The sequence below is a fragment of the Eleutherodactylus coqui genome, chromosome 9, assembly GCF_035609145.1.
Source record: "Eleutherodactylus coqui strain aEleCoq1 chromosome 9, aEleCoq1.hap1, whole genome shotgun sequence".
Lineage (NCBI taxonomy): Eukaryota > Metazoa > Chordata > Amphibia > Anura > Eleutherodactylidae > Eleutherodactylus > Eleutherodactylus coqui.
In genome coordinates this window covers 135,787,644-135,810,453 of record NC_089845.1, presented here as the reverse complement: position 1 = coordinate 135,810,453, position 22,810 = coordinate 135,787,644, and the positions used below count along the sequence as shown (strand labels likewise).

The 22,810-nt window shown below is 40.6% G+C and overlaps 1 protein-coding gene across 1 annotated transcript in view; it reads right to left on the bottom strand.

Annotated features, from left to right (window-relative positions):
• The window catches only part of CSMD3 (CUB and Sushi multiple domains 3), a 909,686-nt gene that overhangs the window by 568,162 nt on the left and 318,714 nt on the right, over positions 1 to 22,810 (bottom strand). The window contains exon 12 of the mRNA XM_066579038.1: positions 7,624 to 7,818. Within this exon, the coding sequence (XP_066435135.1) occupies positions 7,624 to 7,818 (195 nt within the window). The remainder of the gene's footprint in view (positions 1 to 7,623; positions 7,819 to 22,810) is intronic.

Sequence of the window (22,810 nt, the reverse complement as noted above, 5' to 3'; positions counted from 1 at the left end):
GTCGGGGGTTTGGGGAGTGGGGGGGGGAGCAGGGGGGGACGGAGGGGAGATCTCTCTCTCCCTCGCTCCCCCCCCCCCGCTCCCACCTGCTCACTCCCACAACTCCCCACTCCCCTGCGCCGGCACCCAAACCTTTCCTTCCGAGCGGGCAGGTACTCGCTAAGGACAATGCTCTCTCGAGTAATTGTCCTTAGCGAGTATGCTCGCTCATCTCTAAAAGTAACCATCAGAAGTTTACCAACATCTCATGTTTTAAACAGTAAAGTCAGAAACATCTCTAGAAGGTTTTTCATCATCAAGATACTTAAAAGTTGGTTCACTGCATGTCTAGAATATGTAAGGCTGTCATACAGGCAAAAGGAGGAAACTTCAAGGAGTACAAAATATTCCAAGAGTAAGAATCATAGATTTGTACAGTTGGAAGGAACTGTACAATTGTATGTGCTGTTTTCATGTGTGTTGCCCAGATGTAGAACTTTGCATTTATCCCTGTTAAATATCATTCTATTAGTCACAGCCAGTGTTCAGGTTTGTCTATCTTTTTGAATCATCTCTCACTTCTTTAATAATAGCTTTGTGTTGTGGCAAATTTGATCAATTTCCTCTCAATTCCCTCATTTAGATAATTAATAAAATTGTTGAACAACACTGGGCCTAGGACAGAGCCTTGTGGTATCCCACTTGACGCATTATTCCAATTGGATGTGTAGCTGCTTATGACCAGTCTTTAAGTACAATCACTAAGCCTACGTGAATCCACCTAACAGTTGCCTTGTCGATCCCATGTTTGGTAATTTTTCCAATATTGATGGGATGAGATTATTTGTTAAATGCTTTGCAGAAGACAAGATATAATATATCCATCGCATTTTCCTGATTAACTCAGTCGATGATTCTGTCATAGAAGGAATTTACATTAGTCTGGCATGACTTGTTTGCCCCAAACCCATGTTGGCTCTGGTTACCTACTCCATTCTCATCCAAGTACTTGCCAAGTAAGTAACATACATGCTGTTTAATAATTTGTTCAAAGATCTTTCCCGGTATAGAAGTCAGTTTGCTGGGTCCACCTTCTTCCTTTTTTGTAGACAGGGACAGTATTTGCCCTACTCCAATCTTCTTGGACTTCTCCTGTATTCTATGAATTTTCAATATTATGGTGAGTGTCTCAGCAATTACCTCTGCTATTTCCTTTAGTACTCAGGGATGTAATTCATCTGGAGCTGCGTAATTGAATTAATTTAAGTTAGCTAAGTGTTCCGTTACAAGTTCTCTGCTTATAGATAGCCTGCATTCTTTTATTATTTAAATAGCATAGGGAAGATCAATTGATGTTGCATCTACTTTCTGAGAGAAAACAGATACAAAATAGGAATTTAAAAGCTTGGCCTTCTTAACATCATTTTCGACCAACTCAGTATTTTCATCTTGTAAAAGTCCTATAACATTTTTGGCCATTCTTTTGCTTTTGACATATCCCCTGAATCCTTTTTTATTGATTTTGGCCTCCCTTTCAAGCCTAAAATTATTATTAGCTTTTCTGACACTTGCCATGTAGTTTCTGTAGACTTCATTATATTCTTCTTTAGATATGCTCCCCTCTTTCCATTTGATAAACATTTCTTTTTTAGCATGTTCTGTGTTCATTCATCCGGGTTTCTTTAAATGCTTCACATTTTTCCTTCTTTTAGGGATTGTTTAGTTTGAAGATTGAGCTCGCTTTCGTTTTTAGTTCAATAACCACGTACATCCTAGAACATCAAGATTTTTGACTATTTCTTTCCAAATTTACTTTTTTAATGGATGTTTCCAAAACTTTTCGATAGCATTGCCCTTTATCATAAGTTTTTATGGTTAAGGTTTTGATGTATTTTATACTGGATTTGCTACTCACAAGTCTAGAAAGCTGCAAAAAAATCTACGGGAACTGCACGAGCTGCTATTGTGGGCATATTAGCTATATTCTCGCTATGCCAGATTTAAACAGATCAATACAATGTTTATGACTTTATAAGTACTAAACATTTTAAGAACTTAAATTAGGAATTTTAGATTTGTTTTCCTATTTTTAAGATAAAAACTATTTAAAGTAAATGTATCATCAAAAAATAAGATTTTATTTAAAGTTGAATTTTTAATTAAAACTAAGTGTTGACACAACTTTTCTAGTCACTGGGGCTAACCTTTTAGCTTTGCTGTATAGACCTATTTTGATAGATTATTCTGGCCATACATGTTCAATGTATATTGACTGAACATGCTGGTGCCTCCCAGCACTCCCCCAATAGCAGGTGTAGTGGGCTGGAGATAAAAGCTGGGAAGAAGATTTCAACCACTTTTGTTCCTTTTGTATTTGTGGAGATAAGCTGTTGCCAGAGGTGTCTAGCTGCTAATTTCTAACCTCCCTTAATATTGTACACATATATTCTCGACTGAGTTGAGAAAATAGAGTATGAATACTGACAGCAAGTGACTGGCATTCAACCAGCAGGCTATCCAATATGTATGGATACCCTTAGTGACAGATAAAAGCTTAATTTTATTGCAGGACACTAAGATAAGTCAAGAGAATAAAACTGTTATTGTTCTGTATGTAGCACCTTGCCACATCCTAGTTATGGGAAAGAACTATCTGCTATCACTTATCAAAGTCTGTATTAAAGGCTCATATAAACGCAAGGGGTATCTTTCAAATGATTAAAACATTGACAGTTCTAGTGATCATTTTGCATAAAGTACTAATGGACACTAATGTCCATTAGCACGTTATCAGCTTTATTTGCATGTAAAGCAGCTGTTTGCAAATCCCAGCATGTGGTCTGGACTTTGCACTCAGCTGCATTGTCTTTGCATGGGCTGCTGGGGGCTGTCAGCTGAATACAATGTAATTAGCTGCTCCCATGGAGAACACAGCGTGTGGTCCCTGCTATCTGTCTTTGGCTGAATGATGGATTTTATGCTCATCTAAAAATCATCGTTCAGCTGAAGAGTGAAAGATGGAAGCGTTTACACGCAATGATTACCGCTCAAAAGCAATGGTTTGAATGAATTTTGAGTAATATTCGATGCATGTAAATGGGGCTTTAGTCTATAGACAATCTTCTGGCCATTAATGAGATTGTTAAGTTGTAAACTATTGATGGCTTATCGACTATATTGGCGGGAGACCACTTAAGACCACCATGGATTAGCTGATTGCAGGGCTGTTGTATATTTATACTAAGCTAATTTCTGCAGGAAGCATACAGCTCTATTCTCACTTGAGTGGTCAGGCTTGGTACTACAGGCAAAATTCCCATTGAAGTGAATGGGAACTGTACATCTAATACCATTTCTAGCCTTTGCAGTAGAAAAGAAGCTGTCTACTTCCTGCAGAAATCAGCTCAGTACACAATTATATAAGGACAGCAAACAGCTGAGCAGCGGACCTGCACCAATCAACTATTGATGCTCTATCCTAAGAATAGGTCATCAATAGTTTACAACCAGACAATCCCTTTAACTTTCATTTATTGCACCTGTTATGAAAAACACATACCCCGCTGCATTCTCTATACAGAAAATTGAGTAAGAATGTGTGTGCCTAACATGGCCACCCCTAGACACATTACAAAAAAATTATTGAAAAATAATGTAAATGAAAAAATACAGATTATTTGTATCCTACACAACCACATGTAATTGTTGAAAAAAGAATTTAAATACATTAGACATTTCCTTCAAATATAACATAAATGTCCCTTATAATACCATAAGTTACGTTTTAAATGTAATTCCTAAGATATACAATTTCAGCCTTTAACCTGTCTCTGGAATTCATCAGATTACTTGTTTTTATTTTGCTGAGGTGACAAAAAATATAGTAATACCCATTTCGCGAGAAATTTAACTGCATCAGAAATGGCTTTTAGTTTTCCATTTCATTGATCAAGGGCTGCAGTTATCTTCTGAAACTTACTCTAAATAGCTACATGCTAGATGACTGGAATGAACACAAGTTTTGCAGTGCAAGCCTTCCACATATATCACAAGTTTACTTCGAACTGGTATGATTTAATGATGTGCAAAAATGTTCTGTCATTGTGCCACTTTTATAGGGCATATAACAGATTTCCAGGACAGGCAATGTAGTCAATCATAAGGATTATAGGCTCCTTCTTTCACATATGAAATACAAGCACAAGCAGAAAGCCCCACATTCTTTATCACTGATTTTTATCGTATTTTGTAACCTTCATATATATTATCTTTGTTTTTGAAATGTAAAAAAAAAATAACTGTGGTGCAATAAGATGACTGACTGAACTGCTAAAAACTATAAAATGACTAGCTTAAGGATAATAACAAAATAGCAATAATTATCTATCATCTCACATCTATTTATCTCATATCTATCTATCTATCTATCTCATATCTATCTATCTATCTCTCTCTATCTCCTATCCATCTCTCTATGTAGCTCCTGTTCATCTCTCTATCTCTCTCCTATGCATCTCTCATCCATCCATCCATCTATCTCTCTATCTATCTCTCTAGCCATCTCTCTATCCATCTCCCTATCATGTTTCCCTGAAAATAAGACCTACCAGAAAATAAGCCCTATCATGATTGTTAAGGATTTTTAAGAATGCAGAATGATTTTTCAGGATTTTTGAGGATGATTGAACCGTAAGCCCTGCTCCAAAATAAAGCCCGAGTTACAGTCAATAAGAAAGTAAATTTAAATAGTGTCCAGACAGGTATACATGTAAAAAAGTAAAATCTTTCGGAGGAAAAATATAAAACCCTGTCTTATTTTGAGAAAACAGGGTATCTATCTATCTATCTATCTATCTATCTATCTATCTATCTATCTATCTATCTATCTATCTATCTATCTACTGTGTTTCAACCCCTAAAATATGCAGTACCCTCATTTTAGGGGGACTTGAAATATAAGGCCTACCCTAAAAATAAGCCCTATTTACCCTATACTAAGTAAAAACAATATATTACCCAGCAGGTTTCGTCCGGGTTCCTCACGCTGGTCTCCAGAGCTCTGGCACTCTTGCTTCAGTCCTCAGCCACGACAGAAGATCGCTTGCTGGTAATGAGGTTCATAAACCCCACCTCCAGCAAGCTGTGGCTCTGATTGGTTTTCCAGTGCCTCAGCTGAGCGAATCAATGCAGCGCTCGATAAACCGATGTGATGGCTGGTTAAAAACTAATCAGAGCCATCGCTTGCTGGAAGTAGGATTTACGAATCCTGTTACCAGCAAGAGATCTTCTGTCATGGCTAAGAGCTATCTATCTATCTATACATCCATCCATCCATCCCACTGCTCTTGCTACTAAATTACTATTGCCAGGAAGCTTAGCATAGTCAGTATATAAGGGGGTTCTTTTGTTTGGTTGACTACAACATTGACCAGCACCCTTTACAAATGTTGCATTGGAACAGGACATTTATGGTGTCTTTGTGTTGTGCATGTTGATATTTTATTTCATGTCCTTTTTTTATATATAACTTAATGGGCGCTATAGTGTTAAGTCAGGAAACTAGGTAGTCCTGTGACATATATTATGTAATGGCTTGCAGCAGGGATGAGGCAGGGTCATATGAAGCTGAATCCCCATGGTCAGAGTATGCCAGAGTGTATATTGATGGCATAGCTGCTGAACAGTGAAGGGGGATTTAAGTCCTGCTGTTATATGTTGGATAAGAGGTAGTGACTATATGGATCTAGCTGGGTGTATTGTGTTCTGCTTCCATGGTCTTGATCTCTGGATCTGTTACTACACTAATTAGGTCTGCCAAAGATTGAGAACATTGTGACTGGAGAAGGCCCTGTACATCCTGCAAGCAGTTTAAGATCACTTCCCTCCGGAACAAAGGTGGGAGGAAGCCTTATTGTGCCTATCTGTAAGTACGAGCAGAGACTGAGCCAGTGCCAAACCCATTGGGGCTCTGCATTATGAAGTGTTGTGAGTGGCCTCGTAAATGTAAAAGGCTGTAGTCATGTAGCTGTGTGCACAACTGGGATTACAACTGCTACATTATGGGGGACGTTTATTAAGCCTGGCATTTACAACATAGGGCTTAGTATGATTTTCCCTGTGTATATTGTGTTGAATAGACAAAGAAGGGCGCACCTCTTAATGTATTCAGTGCATCCCTCATAGAGATGTACACCAGGTCAGACCTGGCTGACATTTCTGGTATAATTTATGTCAGTTGCTGATGTAAATTATACATAAATCTGTAGGTCTGGGACAGGAATCCCCCTCACTCCCTCCCCTCCCCTCCCCCGCCCTCTGACAAACACCGCAAACGTTTTGGAAAAGTGGTGGGGCCGGTGCAAAAAGCCTAAAAGTTGCACATTTTTGCATAATTACCCCTTTCACATTTTTTTAAGCTTGAAAGTGGTGTAAATGCTTTAATAAATATACCTCTAAGTGCTTTGTAAGGACTATTCCTGAAATCTGATGCAATTGGCAACTGAAATGATGTAGTTAATTGTGTTACAACCATCACACTGCGTACCCTCTAAAACTGTTACATATGTTTCTATTACCGCCACACAGAGTGACACTGTTTTTCATCATCACACCAGTTGTCCAACGTGGGATAAAACTATTTTAGTATTACCTTCTCGTGTCTGTCTCCTTACTATCACCATCCTTGACTGAGGTCTTGTGTCAGGGTTAAGGGCCATACATAAAAACTCCCCATCTTACAGGTACTAACAAACTGTGCTGCTAGATTTGGTTCCCAAAATTGGTCTGCCCAAACATTCGCACTGCTTTCTAATTACAATGCAGCAATCAGAGGAATAGCTATAGGGAATGGAGAAATAATAGTCAGACCTGACCCTGGGAACCTGAGCAGGACCAAAGTTGCCATGTAAGAATATACCAGTACAATAAATGGCACACGCTAAGTGGTGGCACGGTTACAGTTTTTGAACGGAAATCCAGGGGCTCCAAGTTATGCCTCTGATAGCTATGCAGCTGTGTAAGTACTGTGGAATAGTTAAATATTGTTCATACTACACAAAAGCCTTCTCTTCTTTTGCCAGTCTGAATTGAGTTTGGTAGGAAAAATGAAGTACTGCAACCTGTAGTCAGTGGTGGAGAGCAGCAGTAGATTGGGATAGGGTAAGTTACTAGCAATATGGGGCCCTGTGACCTGGGTGCAATGATATTATGGACATAGTGTTACAGTGTGCAGTCACAGCCACTGACTTACCATTCCTGGGGATTACTTTTGAAACTGATCATAGTCAAGAGTTTGAATTTGATTATCCACGGTCCTTATAACTTACAGCACTATCATATGCATAATCCTTACTATAAGAACTCTGTTTGAAACATGTAAGCGCACAAGTAACTTTTTTTGGAAAATGTTTTTATCCATGATGTCAAAATAAAAATACTGCTTTTATCCTAGTATCCACAGAAGGGCTAGAGATTTTTGTTTTCTGTTGCTGTGGGGTGTGCCTGCATCTGTCCATTCACCCGACGGTTGTTGCATCCATACGGTGAGCTTGCATTTTGGATTTACATAATCATTACTACTTTCATTTAACAGTTGTCATTTTGAAATTCAACAATGAATTCATATTAAAGTCTAAGCTGACAAACCTTCACATTTAGGTATCGGGCCACTCCACATAATTTTCCCATCTATCAGCATACAAGTGATGGTTTCGGTGCCTTGAGTTTTGATAAATCCATCTTCACAGACCACAGAGACAGAGCTTCCTAATTGAAAATTGTCTCCGAAGCGCCGTGCATTTAATGGAACTCCAGGGTCCGGACACTCGTTATGACCGAAGGCTGGAAAACAAGTTAGGAATAAAGTGTTGTTAACTGGTAAATATAAAGTAAATAATTGATACAGCTTGGCTATCATCTTAAATAACGCACATATGAAGAGACAAAACACATTAATATTATCTTAGTGAGTGACTATGCTTCACATGAATGTAACATGTCATAATGGGATAAGTAATATGTCAACTTTTGAAAATTTTTTGATCAGTCGATTCAATAAACTTTTTCAAAAAGTTCAGTCCAGTCTGAATTAGTTCAAACTGAAATAGAAGTTCACCAGAACTCCTAAAACTGGTATGTAATACTAAGAGCTTTAAAAGTCATGTCATCCAGAGCTTTCATGGTTCTTAGACAGTGTTATACACCAGTGTTCAAGATTAATGTTGGGCCAACCAAACCAGTAGAACCCTGTTTTAGGTAGAACTTTGCTAAAAGGTCAGTTCAAGTTTGTTTTTAGAAAAGTTTGTCCCCCAAAAAGGTTCTACTACTTCAGTTCAATCAACACTAAACAAGATTGAAATGTATCGGTTTTGAATCTGTGGTACACTTTACATCCATATATTATATTGTTGCATTTTTAAAATACAGTAGGCAAAGCTGTGAACTATGATTTGCCATATAATACGTAGGATATATCAATATAGGCTGTAAAGCAAGATGTTGCCTGACAAAACCTATGTAGCTCATGGGCTAGATTGACACTGATCTAAATTGCCTCAGCCGCCTTACGGCCCTAGATTAGTCACTTCATCACCTTATCGTTTTTATGCCATAGCCATTGAACCCTAAACTATGTCCCTAGGGACTACAAATATTCATATGGTCTTCATATTACCCCCTTAGTTTCCTAACGGAAAGATAAATTTAAAATTTGGAACTCCCTCTATCTATGGTTGGAAGAGTAAATCACATTATAATGATAGTGCTTTTAAAGCTCCTCTATAGTATACAATATGCTGATGCCATAATACCACAGCAATTCTTTAATGCTATAAATTCCAAAATTTCGACCTTCATATGGGGGAAATCTAGAGCTAAACTCTGTGTGGAAACATTACAATGTTCATGGCTTTGCCTGACTTTAAATTATATTATACTGTAGGACAGATGAGATATTTGAAATATTGGGTGTCAACTGAGCCTCTTCCAAATGCCGAACACCATTTAGTGTATTAGTCCTCTTCTACTCTATTGAGCACAGTTCTGGAAAACTGTAGATTTTTATTCTAGATAGCTCTTACCTTTACATAAGCTAGCCATATGGATATGGGGCATAGCTAAAAGGGTGACAGTATTTTAGGAAATTCCATATGAGACCCCTCTATGGGCAAATAGTGGACTTCCAAACCTTTGTAATTTCCCTGACAATTATTGGATGGGACATGGTGTAACATTGTTATCATATATATGTATTAACAGAACTTTTAAGTCTTTTCAGCAGTTACAAGAGACACATAAAATAGTCAGATCTGATTTTTATAGACTCATTCAACTACGACATGCTATAAACTCCCAGCATACAGAGCTTTACTCATCCACTTCATCATACCCTTTAACTGGAATCCTACATACGCAGGAACCTAAAGTGTTAATTCCACAGATATATAAATATCCAATTCAGTTCCAATTTTCAACCTTACAATTAAAAGTGGAAGATACATGGAGAGCAGTAATCCTTGTGCTTACAAGCAAGGATTAGTCCACAGCTATGGAATCACATCCAGCAGGGTCTGCTGCAGTGAATAATAAACTCATTCAACTTTCTATTTTGCACCAATGTTATATTACTTTCATTAGATTGCACCAAATGGGTGTCTGTACTACTTCCCACCGTCACAGTTATGGTATTAGAAGCAGATTTTATACACTTGATGCTGGGATGCTCCATTATTCCAGCAGCAAAATGGCCCCAGTGGCCGAATAGAAATGTCATGTGACGGAGCCAAATTGTGCCAAACGGAACCCACTGACTATAATGGGATACATTCAGTTGCTGGCCTGGCTTCCAGCATTTCACTGTTCCCTAACGGACTTCAATGATGGAGATTCTGAATGAAATGGCAACGCTAAAATGAACAAGGCTTTAAAGGGAACTTGTCACTAGCTATGAGCAACATAAACTAAGTTATGGTGCGCATATGGCAGGTTCTTAGGAATAAGTGGAGGTATCTTTTAAACTTACCAAGCTCCCCAGTTCCACTCTGGCACTCCTGAAAGTAGGACATGGAGTGTGCATCAGACTTAAAGTTGCACACTGTGTGTGTACACTCCAATTGATCTCTATGGGAATGTGCTTGCACAGCATGTAGCTTTGAGTCTAAGACATGGTCCACATGCTGACTTTCAGGAGTAACAGTGCAGTAAAAGGGAATTGGGCAAGTATAAGAAACTACCTCTCCAAACTTCTGAGATCCTGCCCTATGAGCATCATAACTTAGTTTATAGTGCCCATAGTTGGTAACAGATTCCGTTTAACTATACTCAGAATTATGTATATGGTATAATACAAATCCATTGATATAGGTATGTAATGAACAGAAACTATCTTAAAAATACAACAAACCAATTCTATAGCAAGATGAAACAAATAATATAATCCAATTCTGATGTAGATACGAACAATACATGCAAGTAGAAGTAATACTGAATAGATACCAAACGTCTTTGTCTTTCAATGAGTCGCCAGTTGCTTCCTACATATTAGAAGTATCTTGACATTTCTCCAGGATAACACATTTTTCACAATGTTCAGTTTGATGGACATACACATTGATTATTCTCAGACCTTTAACCTAATACATTTCCAGTCTACAGCTGCCTTTGAAATCACAAAGACCAGCGCTGTCTAAACATCTGTGTTCCTCTTGTGTTCTGCGTTTCATCTTTTAACCCTATCACTGTGCATTGCTCTACGGGGAAATCATTCTCAGCCAATGCTTGTTATCCTGTGGGTGACACTGCATGGGCATGCTTGAATACTTAACGGATATTGTCTTGATGACAAAGAAGAATAAAACTTGTTCTGGCTCGATGCACATTATTATGAATTCAATATTTAATAACAAAATAAGTTCCAGTTCGTGTTTACTTATTGTCAAACTTGGGGTGCATGTAAATACTTAGGGGCAGGATAGGCCATTACCTAGGGTGGCATTGTGAAGGCACAATTCATGATTTTACTTTCAAAAGCAGCACTGTTCTGTACATACAGCCAAAGGCGTAACTTGCTGCTCATGGGCCCCAATGCAAAACCTGTAATAGGGCCCCCAACTTTAATGCTTTATTCATAGTACTGGGCTCCCTATATGGAGAAGAGAGGACTTATGGCACCCCCTAAGGCTCCTGGGCCCGGGGGCAACTGCATCTCCTACAGTTACGCCAGTGCATACATCTCCAAATTTCCTGCTTCTTTTCACAAAGTGATAAGAAATAAATAATAACGCTCTTGCTGTCTGCAGATAGTGCAGTGAGCAGATGTTGACAGAAGGGTAGCCCGAGTGGTTGCGCAAATTCTAACGGTGTCCCGGTGGTGGCTGTGATAATGGCTCATGCAGTAGGTGCATTGCAATTGAGTTCTGAGAAACAACAATTAGTGGTTTGTGTATGAACTGATGTGATGCCAGTGCCTTTGAATGAGTTAGCTTAGTCAAATAAAGAAACAAATAGATTGAAGTAAAACCGAAGGCACACAGTTTACGGATTGCTTGAAAATAAATGACAATCTTCAAACTCTTCTCCAACAATTAATAACTTTTTCAACAAGAACTGGTACAATGGACATGACATGTTTTGTTCCTAAATTCTCCTCTTTGAAGCAGGATAGGGGCTACCAGGCAAGGTTTTCTGGTGCCCACACTGGAAGATTATTAATGGAGGAATGGAGGGAATAATGCAGAAGCTGCTGTGGAGACTCTCATTACCAAGTGTACAAGGTCAAGATAAACTTACAGTTGAATGAGCTGCTTTTCCTTCCAGATTTCACGGGGTTTGCCCTGACTTAGACTTCTTCTTAAGCAGGGAGGAAAAATACTTCTCTCTCCTTTAGTTCTTCCCTCCAGCAAACTCCATGACCACACATTCTGGCTGGCTGGTCTACAGGCCCCTAGCCTCCAGACCGACTTAGCTCACCTCCACAATAGCCTAGTCCAGACTCCACACTCCTCAGAGGGACCCAGAACTCCCCAAAAGACCTAAAACACATCCAAGTTCTGTCTTTTATATTTACCCGCCAACCAATCTTGGACTAGGAGACAACCTACTACCCAATCCCAGGACTAACTGGGGATGACTGACAGGGAACAGAGCAGGTTAGGTATTGAAGTGAGTTAGAGAGACACTAGACATTAAAGGGGTTGTCCGGCCATAAACATTAGATCTCATTACTTCTGTTTGCCCAATACAATGCACTTTGTAATATACATTGTGCATTGTAAATTAGGCAAACAGAAGTTATTCACTTACCTTTTGGGGTGCCCCCCCCCCCTGTGTTGCTCCTCGGTTGCCATTGGTTCCGACAAGTCTCTTGTCCTCTTCTTGTCGGGATGACGGGGACGCGCTTCTCCAGCACAGCTCTGCGCATGTGCAGAAGAACTTCAGCCGCTGGGAAGCTCAGTTCTGCATGCAGGGGAGGCGTGGCTGCTGGCTCTTCATCTCCAAGGTAAGAATGAGTGGAGGGGCGGGCTCTCGTGGGGGGGGGGGGGGGAGGATGGATGGATGGATGTGTGCAAGTGGTGTCCGGGGACCCAGCTGACAGAAGTCGTGGGGGGGGGGCTGTCTGGGTTGTGCAGTGATGTGTGTGCTAGTGTGGTGTCAGGAGACCCGGCTGTCAGAAGTCCCGGGGGGGGGGGGGGGAGGGGGATGGCTGCAGTGATGTGTGCTAGTGCAGTGATGTGTGCTAGTGTAATGTCAGAAGACCCGGCTGTCAGAAGTCCGGGGGGGGGGGGTGCAGTGATGTGTGCTAGTGTGGTGTCAGGAGACCCGGCTGTCAGAAGTCCCGGGGGGGAAAGGGGGGGTGCAGAGGGTGCGGTCATATAGACTTGTAGCGGTGGAGTGTGCGGTCACATAGACTTGTCGCGGTGGAGTGTGCGGTCACATAGACTTGTCGCGGTGGGGTGTGCGGTCACATAGACTTGTAGCGGTGGAGTGTGCGGTCACATAGACTTGTCGCGGTGGAGTGTGCGGTCACATGGACTTGTTGCAGTGGAGTGTGCGGTCACATAGACTTGTCGCGGTGGAGTGTGCGGTCACATAGACTTGTAGCGGTGGAGTGTGCGGTCACATAGACTTGTTGCGGTGGAGTGTGCGGTCACATAGACTTGTCGCGGTGGAGTGTGCGGTCACATAGACTTGTCGCGCTGGAGTGTGCGGTCACATAGACTTGTTGTGGTGGGGTGTTCGGTCACATAAACTTGTCGCGGTGGAGTGTGCGGTCACATAGACTTGTAGCAGTGGAGTGTGCGGTCACATAGACTTGTCGCGGTGGGGTGTCCCGTCACATAGATTTGTAGCTGTGGGGGGGTGGTCTGTCACAGTAATTTGTCACGTGGGGTTGGAGGGGGGAGGGGCAGGGGATGCTGTTAGTGTACTTGTGTGTGGGCACTGTAAAGGGGGACTCTGTGGGGGAGGTCACAGGGGGGGCACTGTATAGGGACGCTGTGGATGGGGGGACTGTGGGGGGCATGTGGACGGGGGCTACTTTGGAGTGCACTGGGGGGGACTCTGGGGGGTGGCATGTGTAGGGGGGGTACTGTGGAGGGTACTGTGGGGGGGAATACTGTGGGGGGGCACTGTTGAGGGGGGACTGTGGAGAATGCTGTGGTTGGGGGGAATGAGGGGGGCTACTTTGGAGGGCACTGTAGGGGTGACACTGGGGGGCACTGTGGGGGGGCATGTGTAGGGGGTACTGTAGAGGGCACTGTTTGTGGCACTGTAGGGGGGACTGTGGGGGATCATTAGGGGGGCACTGTGGGAGAGTGCACTGTGGGGGGGGGGTCATTGTGAGGGGGGGGTCACTGTGTGAGGGGCACTATGAGGGCATGTGTGTGGGGGGAAATGTTTTGTTTTACTTTACTTTAGTAGGGTGGGGGGGGGCAGTAGGTAGCCTTGCAGTGGGGGGCAGCAGGAGAGTTCTCTCTCGGCTCTCCCCCGCCCCTCTCCATTCACTATACACAGTGCTGCTGTTTACACTCATGCCAGGATTTTATCCTGAACCATGAGTGTATAACGCAGTCTCCCCTGGCCACACCCCCTCTGAGCATAGTATGCAGCAGGGTGCGGGGCCTGGGCGGGGAGAGACTGTAGAGCAGTTCAATAGAGGTGGGCGTGTCATGGGCGGAGCTAGGACGTGAGCTGAGGGAGGCCATGAAATCCTGCCTTTTCATGCCTCTTACTGCCATCGGGAGCACGCACACAGAAGAGGGAGAGCGCAGAGCATTGCGGGAAGGCAGCACAGAGGCGCCATCTTTGAAAGCTGCAGTGAATATCAGATTCTAAGGTAAGAAACTGACATTGCAGCTGATCTGCCTGCCGGTTTGAGCCCCTGTATGCTGTGTGTTACTATCCTTACTGAAAGGGAAGCAGCAGCATTATAAAAAATTTTTACCCTGTGTGGCCGGACAACCCCTTTAACTCTTAGAGGCACAGACAAGGCCAATAAACATAGCAATACATCATGTAACAATACATGAATACCCATAAACACACACATATACACATAGTCACTACACATGAGGTTGTTATGACAGTGCTGTGGGGGGCCCAACTCTGGGCCACTGCACTAGCACTAGCGAGAGCTCATTGTATTTAAAATTATGCAATTTATTGTTGATTTTCCAACCATGCCTGCTGGAAGTTTATTCCAAGCAAGTACTACTCTTCCCGTAAAAAAATATTTTCTGGTTTTGCTTCTAATTCTTCCACCAAATAATCTCAGATTGTGTCCCCTTCTTCTAGTGTTTAGCCTCCTAATAAAACACTTATTTAATGAACTTTACTTATACTTTAAACATATATAAAAAGTTTTGATCATATCCCCCCTTCTCCTTTCTATTCTGCAGGCTATACAAATTAAGTTCTTTAAGACTTTCCTGTTAAATATTGTTCTTGAGATCTTCTAAACTTTTTGTAAAGGCCCTTTCACATGCAACGACTATTACTCAAAATTCATCCAAACTGCTGAAAATCAGCGATAATCATTACATGCAAATGGGGGCAGCGTTCACTTTTTATTTGAATGATGGATTTTAGCTTCACATAAAATCCATTGAATGCATTTCGCTCATCTTTCAAAAGATACACAGTTTTGCTTTGCATACATGACGATTACACATACATGAGTGCACTGTGTACTCTGCCAGGAGGAGAACATTTGAATCTGCTAGAGGATGTTTACACAGCTGGGCATATGTTTGAACATACGCCCAGCTCAGCAAACAACTGAAGAAGATTAAAGGTCCTTGCAAATCAAGATAATTAAAGTGTTAATGGACATTAAAGACATTATCACTTTATGCAAATACATAGCTAAAGGTCCATTTAGACGCAATGATCATCACTCAAAATTAATCAAAAGTGTCGAAAGCAAGCAATGGTTTTGCTTTTAAAGACAACCGTTTAAACATAATGATTATCGTTCGAAAATGGACGATAAACGATAATTGAACGACAGTTTATTTGAATGGCATGTGCATCAGTGAAGGTAAAAATTGTTAAACGACTGAACAATCTTCATTTAAACCAAACGATAAGCGAACTACCAAAGGATGGATTTTAAGCAGATTGAAATACAACGATGAACGAATGACTAACGAAAAGTGCAGGATGGGTGCGCGTTTACATGTTACGATTATTGCTCAATTATGCCACGTTACAAATTTTGAGCGATAATCGTTGCATCTAAATGGGCCTTGAATCTTTCAATCTTTTGGACGTTTGAAATCTTTGCGTGTAAAAGAACCTTAAGGGCGCCTGCACACGAGCGGAAATTCCCCGGCGGGATTTCCCGCAGAATCTCCGCTGCTCGAAGCCTGCATAGGATTGCGTTAACAAACACAATCCTATGCAGATGGCCACTATTTGGTGGCGCGAAATCTCCCGCGGCAAACAAATCGCGGCATGCTCTATATCTGTGCGGGGCTCTGCGAGCCCCGCACAGAAATGTCACTCACCCGCCGCCGGCTCCGGTCTGCGCATGCGCCGGCTGTCCGGCACATCACAGAGCCAGAGCCATGGGCACGGGCGAGTATGCGCTGATCCCTGCACGCGCTCGGGTCGGCGAGAATCCTCGCCACTGGATCCGACCCGCCCGTCTGCAGGCGGCCTGTCTTTGGACTTGTCTTATATTTATCAATGTCTCTCTGTAGCTGAAGTCTTGTGAACTGAAGACAGTATTCCAGATGTGTTCTTACCAGTGGTCTATACAGTGGGATCACAACCTGCCCTCTTTCTACTGGTAATACCTATACCTAAACTGCCAAGCATCCTCCTACTTGCTTTCTTTGCTACTTGGACTCATTTTGAGGCTCCCAGGGATCAGAACCTCTAAAACCTTCTCTTCTGAAGTCTTGGAAAAATGAAAACAGCTAATTTGATACTCATTTGGAGGATTTCTTCTCCCTAAGTGCATTATTTTACATTTGGAAGCATTGTAAGGAAAACATTTAAGTGGGAGCGCTCACCTCCCTACAAAGTTGTTGGCTAGTTGTTAAAAGACGACAATCACATTTCTACACCAGATGCTAATTATTCAACCACTGAGTATATTTAGGTGAGCTAAATGAAGCAGCTAAAAACTAGTACACAAATTGTTGCTCACCACCCAGGTGGTAGCTATGTTTACATAGAGCAACTGTCCCTTACATTTGCAGTCTCTAGTGACTAGTCAGATGACAGCTGTGCCATGTAAAGCCACCCTTACACAGGCCCCATCCCTCTGCTCTGCCTTTTTCACCTGGTCTAAGTTTTTGACATAGAATACAATTTTGTAAAACAAAATGTGTAATTTTGCACCAAATTGGGGGTCAGTAAAATAAGTGCAATAACAGACAGGCAAGAGACAAACAAAACCTATATATTTTCTACTTAAATGCGGATTTCTGCCATTAAAATAGAATCTTTGCAATCAATATTCACACCAGTTGTGACCTGTTCTTCATCGTGCCTGTTGTATTTTTGCTTGAACACCTACTACTGTGAAAGCCTTTAATAGGAAATTATCAGTGAATGAAAGTCCCCAATAAAGCCTCAGATGCCTTGAGGAACATTTTTTAACTTCTGTCATGGCAAACTCGATTTGTCGTGAAATAAGCAAAGCTTTCTGTGTGTCAGATCGAGTTTAAGTCAATTCAGGCAGTGCTAGTAACAACTCGCATATGGGAAGTGCAGCTGTTTTCTCTTCCATTGGATCTTGATGATTTAATCAGTTTTCTTCCTAGGAAGACATGTTGCAATAAGTTCTCATAATGCAACATTATAAGCAAAAATTGTTTCACCAGGAGCTTTAGTGGAATATATAACTTTCAAGGTGGTTGCCACCAATAAATAGAATAGTTACCCTAACGGTATTCTAAATTAATAATATAACTGTAGCAATGACAGAGGAAGATTTGATACCATAGGCATAAAATGAGCTTTTAAAGGGAATGTACTGTATAATTAATTGCATATTATTTCAATTGGATTTCAGATAACCGTTAGCAGATGACACCTCTATTGCACTGATAAAGGCAATAGCAAGACTATAAATGCAGATAAGTACCTGTATGCAACTCCCATAGTGATCCCTGGTGTCTGGAGGAGAGGGCTGTATGTAATTCCTTCTTGGAGTTGTATGTGACTGTCTAATGTCTAAACAACTGATGTCACCGCTAAAGTCGTTAGCGCTCCTGCAGAGCATTTAGACAGGCAGACTTCACAGCTGGATTCTATGTGAAGTGCTGAGCGAGGGGCGTTTACACGCAACAGAAAGCCCATGATCCAGCAATCTTTTTTATGCGGACTGAAAGTCAGCAATAGCGAGCAAATAGTTTTTGCATTTACACTGGACGATTATCGCTAAAATTTGTTTGCTTGAGCAAATTTTTAGCAATACTCGTTTTATGTAACTAGCCCTTAATACATCAGAATGGCGCCTCTAAGAATCCATGCACATGCTGCGGAAACAATCTAAGTCAGATTATGGTACAGATTTTTACTTGCAGAACATACCCTAGTTGCTGCTCAATGTGACTGCCAAAAAGCATATACATTTTGCTGCAATATATATACAGACATGCCCCATGGAAGTTTTTAACCCCTTCCTGGCATACATAGTAGAAGTACAGTTGCCACTAGCATCAGTGTAGAGCAGACTTGGAAGCTAAGCCCAAATGTTGGCTGTCTTTGAAAGCTAACAACTAACTGCAACAGCCTGGACGCCTCTGATCCTGACTATTCAACCACTTATATGCCACTGTCATTACTGATAGCAGTATTTCAATAGCCTGACAGTGGGAAAAGGCTCCATCTGTCCTCGGAAAGCCTTCCTCATGACAATATAGTGGTGTGCTTTTTGGTAAAGATGGCAGCCGAAGAGCCTTTGGCAGGACTCAATAGAATGGAATTCCTGCAAATGTTATACTGAATTGTACAGGCAATCAGGTGATCACTAGTTCAAGACCTATGGGACTAAATAAATATTAAAAATTCTAAAGGTTTTTTTTCATAATCAGTAAATTAACCCTTTCCAATCCACTGTCTGACGTCTAAAGACATTATGATTTAAGGCTGTACAGCTCCGATGTTGGTAGACTTCCGTCGGGGGTCCTCTTACTGTATATTGCCAGCCTCCCTGCTGTCGGAGCCTATTCAACGTGTCACCTCATGCAGTACTGGCTTTAGCCAGCAGATAGCGCCGTTGTATAAAGGCAGAAAAAGAGTAAGCCCCCTAGGAAAACCAGGATAGAAATTGGATTGGAAAGAGTTTAAAAAACTGCATCAAAAAAATAAATACATTAAAAATTGGTATCTCCGTGGCTTTGTAAATCCAATTTGTATAAAAATTATATTAGCTTCCAAGTCTGCTCTACACTGAATATTAGAAATTCCACACAGTTTATGCTGTTATAAGAAAAAGTACACAATGTCAGTTACAGTTTTTTGGTCACCTCATCTCTAAAAAAAATTGAATAGAAAGCGATCAAAATGGTACGAATAAAAATTACAACTCCCTCTACAAAAAATGATCGAAATATGAAAAAAGCATATCGATCTATCTATCTCATATCAATCTATCTATCTATCTCATATCGATCGATCTGTCTATCTCATATCGATCGATCTATTTATCTCATATCGATCGATTTACCTATCTATCTCATATCTATCGATTCATCTATCTATCTCATATCTATCTATCTAGCTCATATCTATCGATTTATCTATCTCATATCTATCTATCTCATATCTATCTTCTATCTATCTATCTCATATCTATCTATCTATCTCATATCTATCTATCTCATATCTATCTATCTATCTCATATCTATCTATCTCATATCTATTTATCTATCTCATATCTATTTATCTATCTATCTATCCATCCATCCATCCATGTCCAGCCCAAACTCTCCACAAAGCCTGTTATGTACTCCAATTTCTCATGATACAAATTCAATACTTATCACAGCGTGCCAGTAAAACCCTCAACAGACTACAATTCACACCACATCCACCGGGTGGCCAAACCTTGACTAATGTAGCATAAATATCTCCCAACAGAGTATCACAAAAATAGTATTTTTCCAAGCTGGTCAGCTTGCACCACACAGCATGAGATATGTTGAGCCTGGAGGAAAGGTAAAGAAGACCATATCTGTATTTCTCTACTATACTGAAAGAAAAATTAAATACTAAATACTTTCCCTTTAAAATATTTGGTTGTTACTAAATATCTGGAAAAAAAAATAGGTCTATGCAAAGGAATAGATACAAGAGACAGCTGCCTTAGGGGAAAACTGGCTTAGGCTTCACAAGTCCACCACTGAATAAACTAGTTTATTTTTTGCCTCTAATTATCAGCAGGAGAGATGTGCTTTCAGTAAGAAGTCTACACATGAATTTAGTCATTTACTGTATTTTCTGCTTCTGAACATCAGCAGGAAAAATGAACTGAAAGCTCTACCTGAAGGAAAAGAGAGGTTATTAAAAACAAAGGCACCGCAAATGGAAGAAGAATTATAAAAGGTGACAAAAACTCTCAAAATCCAGAATATAGCAGAATACCGTATATAAAATAATAGGTTCTAAAAAGAGCTGCAGACATCATTCACTTTTATGTATGTAAAACAATCTATTGATCATGGAGGTAGATATGTTCTCAGCTTACCTTCAGTAATTTCATTGAACAACATATGAAAATATATGAAAAAAATAAGTAGAAAGCACTTCTAGTTTAATAACTTGAAGCGTTGTTCTGATATCAATATCTAGTATTTATACTAAGGCTGCTTATCTTAAAGTGGTTCTCCCACCAAATGTACAGTAGCTATTGCCTGTCCACAGAAAAGGAATAACTATTTCATAACTGGGATCCAACCATTGGGACTCCATTGATCCTGATCCCTCCTGAATGAATGGAGTGGTCACCATGTGTGTGCACCATTGCTTCATTCATTTTAATGGGACTTATGGAGATAGTTAACCACTTGTACCCAGCTGCCTCTTACAGTCCCAATGAATTGAATGGAGTGGCAGTACATATGCAACATCACCATTCCCATTCATTTACAAGCCATTAAGCCCTCTGTTCCTGAGATCCGTAGGGTCCCAGCAGTCAAAACTCATAAAGTAGAGTAGAACTTCCTTTAGTGGAACTCATTTTGTTTTACCCAGCTTTCCTGACTTCTCCTCTTCTGACATCAGCTTGTTTTTTGAACTGCATTATCTCTTAGGCCCTTAGCCTGCTATGTTGTTATGGAAGATTTCTGCCTGTCTTTATCTTAGCTCTGTTCCATAACCATCTCTATGCCTGCTCCTCCAATACTGTGATATAGTTATCCTGACTAGTTTGCATCAACTCTTACAATACTGAGATTACTTCCTAGTTAACAGCCTTCTGCAGCAAGTTAATGGTGGAAAATCAGTAGACCATAAAATGCTTCCCTTGAAAGTAGCCCTGAGTCAAACCGGTTAATAGCCTAGTGGGTCCTCATTCACTGCTTAAAAGCCCAACTGGAGATCAACACTCACAGACAACAGCAGTATACTCCATTGTGCTTGTACTCTTTTTATCAAACGTATCACCAAGATAGCAATCTTATAAGGATGGCAAATTTAGTGCAGAATACATAATGAGGGAAGTTATTATGGCAAGCATTTCATATGCTGGTCTTAATATGAGTAAAATGCACCTAATCTGGAGTAAGATGCACCCAATGTATTAATAAGCATACTACTCTAAATGCATTATACATATCTCTGACCTAGGAAAAAATTCAGATGGCCAATTTAATTTAGGACAATCTCAGGGGTAAATTATAGTAAATCTGATGTGCCGTGGGAGGCCCTACTGTTTTTACTAAGTACTGACTCCTTTACAAATGTTTTTTCAAAAGTGTCAGGAAAAGGGAAAAGTTGCACATTTTTGACAGATTTACGAAACACATGTACAAAATGTGAGACTTTGATACACTACAAGGCTGGCGTAAATATCTTGATACATGTATCCCAAAGTGTTTCAGGGATTCTCCTGTTCGCGCCTTCAGTAGGACAGTTTGATGGAATGATAAAGTGGACAGGTTTAAGACTCCCAAAATGTATTTCTTGTTTAACATCATCAAATGACAGTGCTAATAAAGTAAAGTTTAAGTGTAGGGATGAGCGAGTATACTCGCCAAGGCACTACTCGTTCGAGTAATGTGCCTTAGAAGAGTATCTCCCTGCTCGTCCCTAAAGATTCGGGGGCCGGCGCGGGGCGGGGAGCTGGGAGGGAGAGCGGGGAGGAACGGAGGGGAGATCTCTCTCTCCCTCTCTCCCGCCCGCTCTCCCCTGCTCCCCGCTGCGACTCACCTGTCAGCTGCGGCGGTCCCCGAATCTTTAGGGACGAGCAGGGAGATACTCGGCTAAGGCACATTACTCGAGCGAGTAGTGCCTTAGCGAGTATACTCGCTCATCCCTATTTAAGTGCTATAAAGTTAAATAAAAGTAGTTAAGCTTTTAAAAGCTTTTAAACTAAATGATATAGTTGTAACAATGACATATTTAATTAAATCTAATCATGTCTAGGTCAGTAAGCCTAATACAGAATGTAATACTACAACATTGTTAGGACTTTTTGACTATTCCCTTTTATACCCAGGATTGTTTTGCTACATATTATAAACTGCAGTTTTGTTCTTTTTTTTAGAAATTCTGTATTTTAGCATGGCTGGATGGGACATAACTGTAAGTCATGCATGGTAAGTATACTTCAGCTGAATGAGAATACTGTATTTAGCATTGTAAAAGAAAAACCCTACTGGCAAAACAGCGGTTTTATGTACCAAGCTGGCGTGACATATGTCACAGTCAATTTAATGTTAATGCTACACAATTACACTTTGAGAACTTATTAGTGACAGCATTATCCACTAGTGTCACTTTGAAAAGACTCTAAATTTATATTGTTATTAATTGCATGTTTCTGGCCTTGGCAGAAACAATTACTTGTTTAGTGAGAGCAATAAGAACAGACGTGCATTTTAAACAGTAAATCCTACCATCAGTTTAATCAGAGAGTCAAAGTACGGACTCACTTAAAGGTGAAAATGTTTTGAACTTGACCTATGTTCAATACTTATTGTAGAAAATTCTCAGCAATTTCTCCCTAATCACCTTCCTCTCCTTGTATATTATCCCATATTTTAGTTAAAAACATTTTAAAAATCTATATTTATATCCGGAAAACAACTAGACCACTTCTCTTTTTTTTTGCAAACCTGTACCTGACAGTAGGGTAACTGGCTGCAGCATGCTACAAAT